This window comes from Mus pahari, chromosome 14 (genome assembly GCF_900095145.1).
Source record: "Mus pahari chromosome 14, PAHARI_EIJ_v1.1, whole genome shotgun sequence".
NCBI lineage: Eukaryota > Metazoa > Chordata > Mammalia > Rodentia > Muridae > Mus > Mus pahari.
This window is the reverse complement of record NC_034603.1, coordinates 64,285,236-64,295,796: the sequence shown is the minus strand read 5'-3', so window position 1 is coordinate 64,295,796 and position 10,561 is coordinate 64,285,236. Positions and strand designations below refer to the sequence as shown.

At 47.5% G+C, this 10,561-nt stretch overlaps 1 protein-coding gene across 2 annotated transcripts in view; it reads right to left on the bottom strand.

The window, feature by feature from the left end:
- Positions 1 to 8,897: 8,897 nt before the first annotated feature.
- Positions 8,898 to 10,561, bottom strand: part of Copz2 (coatomer protein complex subunit zeta 2) — an 11,649-nt gene continuing 9,985 nt past the window's right edge. The window contains exon 9 of one of the 2 annotated variants that reach the window (XM_021213207.1): positions 8,898 to 9,220. In XM_021213207.1, coding sequence (XP_021068866.1) covers positions 9,173 to 9,220 — 48 coding nt within the window. In that variant the 3' untranslated portion in view covers positions 8,898 to 9,172. The remainder of the gene's footprint in view (positions 9,221 to 10,561) is intronic. The other variant, XM_021213206.2, reaches the window with a different exon arrangement.

Sequence of the window (10,561 nt, the reverse complement as noted above, 5' to 3'; positions counted from 1 at the left end):
ATATATATATATATATATATATATATATATATATATATATATATCATCTAATATGTAACATCTGAGTATTGAGTACTTATTTTAAAGCTTAACAGGACTTAAAAGGAATGAATTCTAATGTAAATAAATTCATGTGACTGAGCCAGCAGTTGTGGCTCACACATTTAATCCCAGCATTTGGGAGGCAGAGGCAAGTGGATTTCTGAGTTCATGGCCAGCTTGGTCTACAGAGTGAGTTCTAGGACAGCCAGGGCTACACAGAGAGACCCTGTCTTGGAAAACAAACAAGCAAACAAAAAAGTAAAAAGCAAAACAAAACAACAACAAAAATCACATGACTGGAGCTATACATCAGCTGGCAAAGTCCTTGCTCAGCATGCACAAATCTCTGAATTCAGTCCCTGGCCCCACCTAAGCAGGGGGTGCTGCACGCAACTATAATCTCAGTGCTTGGGAACTGGATGCGGGGGTTGGAACTAGGTTACATAGGGAGTTCAAGGCCAGCCTGGTCTACATACCCAGTTTCAATGTACCCTCATCTTGACAGTCTCAGGACTGTCTATACAGGGAATTAAACTGTGACTTCATGCATGTTCATAAGCGCTCTACCAGGGAGCACATCCCTCATCTCTCTGAAAAGGAAAATGAAAAATATAAATTGGGATTTTTTTTATTTAGGAATTCTGCTATCATTTTAAATGTCTAGGATGTCATTCATTGTCGAGGATAAATGACTTATGAATTGTAGGTTGTAGGTTCTGATGCCAAAAAAAAAAAAAAAAAAAGGATACAAAAGGGCAAGCAAGGGCTGGAGAGATGGCTCAGTGGTTAAGAGCACTGACTGCTCTTCCAGAGGTCCTGAGTTCAAGTCCCAGCAACCACATGGTGGCTCACAAACATCTGTAATGGGATCTAATGCCCTCTTTTGGTGTGTCTGAAGACAGCTACGTTGTACTTATATACATAAATAAATCTTTTTATATTATTATTATTGTTTTGGGTTTTTTCAAGGCAGGGTTTCTCTGTATAGCCCTGGCTGTCCTGGAACTCACTCTGTAGACCAGGATGGCCTCGAACTCAGAAATCTGCCTGCCTCTGCTTCCCAAGTGCTGGGATTAAAGGCATGCACCACCACTGCTGGGCATAAATCTTTTTTCAAAAGAAAGAAAAGGGCAAGAAAAAGCTGCTAGCATATTGTTGTAATCATCAGGACTGAGGAAGTGGAGACAGGGGGATTGTGAATTCAAGACCAGCTTGGGCTACATAGGGAGATTCTGTCTTAAAAATCAAGTGAGAAGCTGGGCGTGGTGGCACACGCCTTTAATCCCAGCACTCGGGAGGCAGAGGCAGGTGAATTTCCGAGTTTGAGGCCAGCCTGATCTACAAAGTGAGTTCCAGGACAGCCAGGGCTACAAAGAGAAACCCTGTCTCGAAAACAACAACAAAATACAAACAAACAAAGAAACAAACAAAAAATAAAACAAAACAAACAAAAAAAATCAAGTGAGAGAGCGGTGGTGGCCAGGTACACCATCATTCCTGCGCAGGCTCTGTTCCTTGTTAGCTGTGTGGCATCGGATGGGTCTGAGTTCAGGCTTCACTCTCATCTCCTGAGGGCCCCAGGCTTGTTCTCCCGGTGTCACTGAAGCACCTTTTCTGCCTTGCGGTATAAACTTTATTGAGCGTGGGAATTCCTTGGCTACTGCTCCAACCTGCCGCTACTCAAGAGAGAGTCGGATCTCCCGAGCTGGAGGGGAAGGTCTGGTTTTCTTGAGTTCTTTGTATCAGGTCGTTTGTTCTGCACACAGTTGTGCCAGGTTCTGCCTTAGTGTAAGAACCCTGTGGTTTCTAGGCCATCTCTAGAAATGGGCTCCAGTGTTCAGCCCCCGCCCAGAGAGGGGTTCTTCAAGACTGGTCCCTTAGGTCAGATGCTTGATCACAGCCTGGCTAAGGAGGCTGTAAATGGCGCTTGTCTTATAGCGCCACCTTCTGGGCAAACCTGAGGGCCTCATTTTTTGACTTTGGTTCCTGGAGCACTAAGACGGGTTGAGGATTTGGAGAGAGATGGCACTATTATTGCTGATGTTGTTGTTGTTGTTGTTGTTGTTGTTGTTGTTGTTATCTTTATTAGTGTGTGCACACTCGACTCATTCATGAAGATGTCATGGCGTTCATGTGGAGATCAGAGGACAATTTTCGAAAGTTAGCTCTCTCCTTCGTCTGTGGGTTCTGAACATGGAACTCACGTCAGAAAGCCCGCTCCACAAGCCCTTCCATTCACTGAGCCATTTCGCAGGCCCACGGAGACAGTTTGCTGCGATTTCTGTTTGTTTTGCACTGACTACTTCTCCAAGTTCCAAATTCTTAGATTTCCCTACCATCTTCTGGAAGGGGATGTTCCAGCAGCCTGCCAGGCCACGGTTGGGTGGTCCTCCACTTCACGAAGGTTGAGAAACAGTTGTGGCAAGACTCTATCAACCAATTATCTATTCCGTGCGTTCTCCACACACCCACCAAGGCTCCCTCACGTTCACTAAGAGGCTGCTGTCTGGAAAGAGGCAGGAGCATCCTTTTTGGGATGTCTAGAGATTTTTCTATGATGGGGATGTACAAAACGCCTCACGTGCGCTAAGCACAGTATCTAACTAGGCTTCGGCCCCAAGCCCTCATACTTTCGAGTTAAATCCTGAGTTCAGATGAAGAGAAACCATGCTAGCCAAATATAATCAGATTTTTCTCTCTTGCTACAGTTTCTTTCCTTTAGGGAAGGTGTGTGTGTGTGTGTGTGTGTGTGTGTGCGCGCGCGCGTGCACGGGTGCATACATGTGTGCCTGTTTTCAGATTGGTGCTATATGGATGATCAAGGAACACTAAATATAAAGATATAGGTGAAATTATTTTTTGTTTTGTTTTGAAACAGGGTCTCATCATGTAGCTCTGGCTGTTCTGGAACTCACTCTCTAAACCAGGCTAGCTTCGAACTCACAGTGTTCAGCCTGCCTCTGCGCCCTAAATGCTGAAATTATAGACACGCACCATCATACCTGGCTTTTGAATGGACTGTTTTAAAGATATTTTCTGGAATTTAAAATGTCCAGCTCATCCTCAGTGACAAAGTGGTTCATTTGGAGTGATCGACAGGAACCCTGTTTCATTCATTGAAAAACACCAAGTGTGTGTGCCGGGGCTGGAGAGATGGCTCAGTGGTTAAGAGCACTGACTGGTCTTCCAGAGGTCCTGAGTTCAATTCCCAGTAATCACATGGTGGCTCACAACCATCTGTAATGGAATCCGATGCCCTCTTCTGGTGTGTATAAAGACAGGGACAGTATGCTCATAAAACAAACAAACAAAAAAAAAAAACCAAAACAAAAAAAAACAAAAACAAAATAAAAAACACCAAGTCTTTGGGCTTTCAGAATGGACTTGATTATTGCAAGCTGTCTGGTGGCTAAGATTGGCAAAAACAAACAAGCAAGCAAGCAAACAGACCTGCAGGGTGCTGGTTTATCTCACTTGTATATTTATTTTGAATTTTGGAAACGGAGTTTCATGTAGCCCAGACAAGCCTCAAACTTGTTATGTGGATGAGGCTGGCCTTGAATTCCTGATCTTTCTACCTCCACTTCTCTGTAGACCAGAGTGGCCTTGAACTCACAGAGATTTAAATAAACAAAACCAGAAATGTTTCTTTTTCCCTTTTTTCCCCCCAGAGACAAGGTTTACCGGACTGACTTTGAAAGCACTTTGTAGAACAGGCTGGCCCTACCTCTACTTTTTTTTTTTTTTTTTTTTTTGGTTTTTTGAGACAGGGTTTCTCTGTTTAGCCCTGGCTGTCCTGGATCTCACTTTGTAGACCAGGCTGACCTTAAAGGTGTGTGCCACCACGCCTGGCTCCTACCTCTACTTCTTAAGTGCTGGAGTTAAAGAAAAATACTACTATACCACATCAGGTTTGTGTTATTTTGGATAGAGCAAGAAGCGGTTTTAAAGCATGGCTATGTATGAATATATCTATATCTATATCTAACATCTAATAAATGCATTTTAAAGCATGGACTTAAAAGAAGTGAGTGCTAATGTGTGTAAAGTCACCTGACTGGAGATGAAGATGAACCGGCAGAGCGCTGGCTCGGGCATGCACAAATCCTCAGGTTCAATCCTTACCCCTGAATAAACAGGGCGTGCTCACACCCATAATCCCACTTGGGAGGTGGACACAAAGGATCAGATCTAGGCTACACACCCAGTGTGCGCCCTCCACTGGACGGTTGCATTGTACCTATACATCGCTCTATATCACTCAACCTAGGATAAAGCACTGTGTCACTGAGTGCTTAAACTGTTTGAGAGTCTTCAGTTGATGCTGTTCTTGAAAAAAAACCAAAAAAACAAAAATAAAAACAGTAAAATAACATTAATGAATAAAAATAAAAAAGCTCCCATTGACATTCAGTAAAATGCACGCAGCTCAGAACAGCCAGTTAGTAAATGTCTGTTGGGAAAAATTCATTCTGAAAGATTTGTTTGTTTGTTTGTTCGTTTGTTTTTCAGGACACGTTTCTCTATGTAGCCCTGGCTGTCCTGGACTGGCTTTGTAGACCAGGTTGGCCTCGAACTAATAGAGATATCTACATGCCTCTGCCTCCTGGGTGCTGGGACTATAGGCATGTGACACCAAGCCTGCCCCCCCCAAAAGTTTTTTTAAAAGATTATTTATTTGTTTGTTTGAGTGCATATTTGTATGCACACCAGAAGAGGGTGTTGGATCCCATTACAGATGGTTGTGAGCCACCGTGTGGTTACTGGTATTGCTACTGAGCCATCTCTCCAGCCCCCTACTAGGGCCAAAAGAATTTTAAAGTTAGTATTATGATCAATACTTTTTTTTTTCTCACCAAACAGCCTGTGCGGAAGGGCCACACTCATCAGCATGTACATCTAAGGTCTACACCCTCACAACCAGTCTCATCTCCTTAGGTTCTCATCTAAGATGAAGGAGAGATTGGAAACTAGATCAGGACCATTCAAAGGATGGGAGATTATAATTTGGCAACCACTTGTTCAACTTTTTTGTTGAAAATACTTACTAAAAAGAACACACAGCCGGGCGGTGATGGCACACGCCTTTAATCCCAGCACTCGGGAGGCAGAGGCAGGTGGATTTCTGAGTTCGAGGCCAGCCTGGTCTACAAAGTGAGTTCCAGGACAGCCAGAACTACACAGAGAAACCCTGTCTCAAAAAACCAAAAAAAAAAAAACAAAAAAACAAAAAAACCACACATCTTAGCCTGGCAGTGGTGGTACACGTCTTTAATCCCAGCACTTGGGGGGAGGGCAGAAGCAGGCCAATTTCTGAATTGAGGCCAGCCTGGTCTACAGAGTGAGTTCCAGGACAGCCAGGGATACACAGAGAAACCCTGTCTTGAAAACAACAACAAAAAACAAAACAAAAACAACAAAACCAAATATCCCCCCCCCAAAAAAATCAAACCACACACATCTTGTGCTTGAATTCCCATCACTACTCAGAAAGAAGGTTTGAACTTTTTAAAGACTTATTTATGTATGTATATGAGTGCTTTTTGAATGTGGCTGCATAACAGAAGAGAAAGTCGGATCCTGTTTTATATCTAAATCTATATCTTTATCTATCTATATACATAGATAGATATAGATAGATATATGTATAGATGGTCGTGAGCCACCGCGTGATTGCTAGGAATCGAGCTCAGTACCTTCAGAAGAGCAACCAGTGCTCTTAAGGGCTGAGCCATCTCTCCAGCTTGAGAGTCTGATTTTTAAAGCTGCGTATACCTTGACATATCCCTTAAATCTAATCCTTTCTATGGCCCCTCCACGTCAACCCCACTGCTGTCCCTAGTTCCTCCCCGTGCCTGGCTCATCGCAGACATCTAAATATGTGAATACACTGACCCAGGTTGGGAGGAAAGAGAAGTCGAGTTGTGCACAGCAAATTATTCCCATCGCCAGGGTTCCCATTAAAGAGCTCTACCGTACTAAGAGCTCAGAACTAATTTCTCCCCATAATCTAATAACAGTTTCTGCTTTATTTATTTTGAGACAGGCACTGTCTTGCTATGTAGTCCAGAATAGCATCGAATTCGTGGCTCTCTTCCTGTCTCAGCCTCCAGAAAGCACATCGCTTCACAGTGAGTTTCAAAGAGGTTGCCGGCAAAGAAACTCGGACCTTTGGGCAGGCAGCTTTGCTCCTTCCTCTCTTCAGGCCTGGCTGACTCCACCAATCTTTGAGGCCCGGAGAAGAGCACCGGTGTCACCGCCCACTCCTCCTGACAGCCCGCAACGGTCCATCAGTGTCGGGGTGAGAACCAATCCAATATGCCCCGCCTTTCTGCCAGCCAATTGGAGAAAGGCAGGAGGAGCGCGCGCGCGCGCGTCTGAGTGTGTGTGTGTGTGTGTGTGTGTGTGTGTGTGTGTGTGTGGTGTGTCTGGCATTTCCCTGTAACAAGTTAACAAGTTCTTGAGTTTGTCTTTCCTCCTGTGCCCTCGGGCTGAGTGAGCCCAGGTTCCTGTGGTCTCAATTTCTGCTTCGGTTCTTATTCTGTTGTAAGGAAAAGGGTGGCCCTAAGGCTCCCCCCCCCCCCGCACACTCTCAGAAGCTGCTGGTTGCCATAGGGAACCGAGGGGCAAGACAAGGAAGGATGCCAGGGGTGGGCAGACGCGGGAAGGCAAGCCCTGGCTCAGCACCGCGGACTCCCTTCCCGAAGTCCCTCAGGCTCCGGCCAGTGGCCGCGCTGATGAGGCTATCATCTCGGGAAAGCTGGTGCAGCGGCCAGGGCGCAGGGGCTGCCAGCCAGGCCTGCTGTCTAGGCGGCTCCACCTGGATGCAGAAAGCGAGGCGGGCAGGGAGACGCAATAGCCAGAAGATTGGACCTGCAGACTTGGGGTCATCACCACTGTGGGAGCCCAACGCAACCCCCCAACCGCTGTTTTGCTAATCCCTCCCTATGGCCATAGCAAGCTAAGGAACACTTTCTTGTTATTCTTAACCATCGGTAGCCTAGGCTGGTCTCAAACACAGTAAATAGTTAGAAAATGACTTTAAACTTCTGATCCTCCACCTCTCAAGAGATGAGATTATAGGCTTGTGTGTTCCACACCCCGTGCGGATCAAGTGTGAGTAAGGAATTCAGATATTGTAGTATAATGAGGAATTTTCTATCCCCTACCGAGCAGAAGCTGCCGTATACTTGAAACTTTCAGGGCCTAGGTGTACCCCTTAATAGAATGTGGACAGTATCGTGTAACTCAAAGAGTTGTGTGAGCCAGCCTTCCTGGAGCTCCTAGCTTCTGCTTGGCGCTTCCCCTTCCCGTCCTCGCACAATTGAAACTGCAGGACCAAGTCAGGTCAGGCCGGGTTGCCAGGAAGCAGTTTGCCCCTCCGGGCCTTGGCTCCATCCGAGGCACCATGGATGGAGCCAAGCGCTACCAGTGGCCGAATATTTGAGGAAATAATCCAAAGAACGTCTTTTCCATCACCACACTGGCCCCTGAACTGCACAATTTTATTGTGCCACCTTCCCTCTCTCCCAGGATTGCCTTTTTGCAACTCTGGGCGGTGTGCACAGCGACTCTGGAAAGACGCTATAGTAGGCGTTTACAATGAGTAGATTATCATCCCCGTATCCTCGCAGAGTTCTCTAATTACAGACGTAGTCAAATTCAGTATAAATATCTGTTTTGTTTTGTTTTGTTTTGTTTTGTTTTGTTTTGAGATAGTGTCTCACACAACCTAGGCTGGTCTCCCACACTCATGGCCTGGAAATGACAACCACAGGGACAGGCTTTTATTAAGATCCAAGGTTCACCACTATTTTTATTACGGCGGCTGCCAAAAAGCTCGGCGTTGTGAGAGAAGTCGCGGGAAGTCACGCGTGATGGTTGCCAGGGCAACGCACTGGCGCTGGTGTCAGAGATCGGTGAGAAACACTAGGAGGAGGATCGGTTCCACCTTAGGGGCGGAGTTATCGAGGCCGAGGACACGGATGCGTGCCCGCAGTACCCTCCAGGTGGCGCTCTAGGACCACGGATGTGGTGAGGGGGCGGAGCTTCCTGCTGCGCGATGCTCCTGTGAGAGGCGGGGCCGAGGCGGAGCGTGGGAGCAGCCGAAAACCTCAAGGGATCCAAGAAGATGACACCCCACGCTGCCATAGAAGAGTCCGCGGCGTGGAGACGCCGAAAGCGTATGGGTCACAGAAAAACCGGGAGAAAGTTCAGAGACTGGGACTAGGATAGGAAGGGGTTTCGGGATGCTCAGAAAGTTTATTCATCTCCATCCTTGAGATGTGTCACCGTGAATCTCCTTCCGTCTGTCGCCTCTCTAGACACCCCTGTCCGTCCCACCCCCGACCCCCGTCCTTCGCAGCCTCGTAGGTACACGGATGCTCTGCACACACGCGCAGTGGCCACCACTCGCTGCCCCCTCGTTCCCAGATAGAGACAGCAAATTATAGGGCTCTACTATCCAGGATCTATGCCAAGATAAGAATTCCGCGGTCCCAGGCGCGCCAAGAAAAATAGCCAAACAGTTCCTCGGTTTGTCAAAGAAAGCCTGACTCCCTTCCTTTCTGGAGCCTAGAATGGAAAAAATGACTCAAGGAATCCCTGTGGGTACTGCACACACAAAACGGGGAAGCCATCTTCACTCTCCTTTTCCTGGAAGAATATTATTCCTGTCACTATGACTCTTACCATGCCACACTGTCGTGTTTAACCGCTCAACCACTCATGCAACACCAGGGTATCAGTGTTGCACCCCTCGTGTTAAATACAACCCTTTCCCTGGACGCACTCTGACCTCATTCACAGGTATACACACACACACACACTCCAAAGCCAAGAAAGGAGGTCTTTGAGGAAAAAAATTGGAAGTTTATTAAGGCCTAGGGCTGAGAATGTCAGAGGTCCGAGGGGAGGCAACTTTGCTGGTTCCCATAACCCCAAGGGAGGTTAGGGTGCTGAGCAGGGGTGACGAAGCTGGGGTCAAGCTTTTGCGTCTCAGAATCCCTGGCGGGAAACCTCAGGGATCAGTTCTGAGAGAGGCCTGAGAAGGCAGGGTGGTCTCTCTTGCCTCTTGAGATCTTGGGGCTGGCAAAAGTTCTCTGGGGAAGGAGCCTTGACCGCAAGGTCTTCATTTCAATAGCGACCATTTAATCTGTTCCTTGGCTGACTGCAGAACCTGAGGTGAGAGTAGGATGTTGAGAGAATATTTGAGAATGTCGGTGATTGGATGGAGGTCGACGAGGGCGCCTCTCGAGCCCTGGCCACTAGGTGGCAGCAGCCTGCCTCTTCTTAAATGAGATGAGGCTTTGGAGGCTAGAGCAGGTTCAGAGGGCTGCAGCCAAACCCCAGCTGGCGGCCTCCCAAGCCTGTCCAACTGTGGGTGAGGCGGTGGCCCCTGCCTCCCCTAAGCCATATCAGGCCGCAGTAATAGTGCCTCCTCACCGCACCATCAGCCAGCCAGAGACTGGGCCCAGACTCAACCACGCCTGTGCTCAGATACTTGACACCGTAATAAGCGTGTGATGCTGGCTTTTTGATCGGGGTGTGTTCTCAGCACCCCATCCCATTTGCTGAGGTGACAAAGCTGTCAGGTGTGTGCTCCTACTGCCAAGAAAAAAACATCTCAGTCCATGTGTGCCCATTTCCGTGCCAATGTGCCCTCGTGATGCCAACACACGAAGCGCCTCGGGACACTCAGACTGCCTCTCTGGGTATAAAGCCTCTCCCAAAATACACCGCGCACTGTGTACGTCCCCTCTCTTGGAATCTCCCTCCTTGCTGGGGACAGTGAGGTGCTCGAATCTGCTAAGGAAGCCTCTCTCCACATTTCATTTTGTGTTCCTACTGTAACCTCATCCTCGTGCCTGGTGCCTATAATTTCAGCCCCTGGGAATATGAGGCAGGAGAATAATGACTTCAAGGCTAGCCTGGGCTACATAACAAGACCCTACCAGTCTTTATTCGTTGCTCATTTAGAAATTGTTTCCTGAGGATGTACAACTGTTGGGGTCTCCCACCTCCACTAATCACTCTCCCTCAAAACACCAGCCCCCTACAGGCGCTGAGGCCCACCAGAGAGTTGCTGTGTTTCTACCGCCTACCGAGAGGAACACCTCAGATCTCCCAGAATGCAGCATCCTTGGACCGCCTACATCAACAGACACTCATCCCCGCCTCGATCCTTGGACCCGCCTACGATTCCTTGGACCCACCTATGATCGGATCTCCGCTGGCAACTTTAAAAGACTAAAGAGGGGGCTGGGATTTTTCCATGTTACTTAAACAGAGTTCGGTTATTAAACTTCGAGCCTTGATCAGAGTCTTGTCTAGGCTTCATTTTCCTTTCGCAGTCTATTCCCTTTTAGGATATTCCCATCCTTCAGGACGAACCTAGACCAGAGTGTTTCCGCGGGCTCTTACCATAGAGTGAACCATAGAACCACCCATGGCCTGGTTCATCTAATTCTCTCTCTCTCTCTCTCTCTCTCTCTCTCTCTCTCTCTCTCTCTCTCTCTCT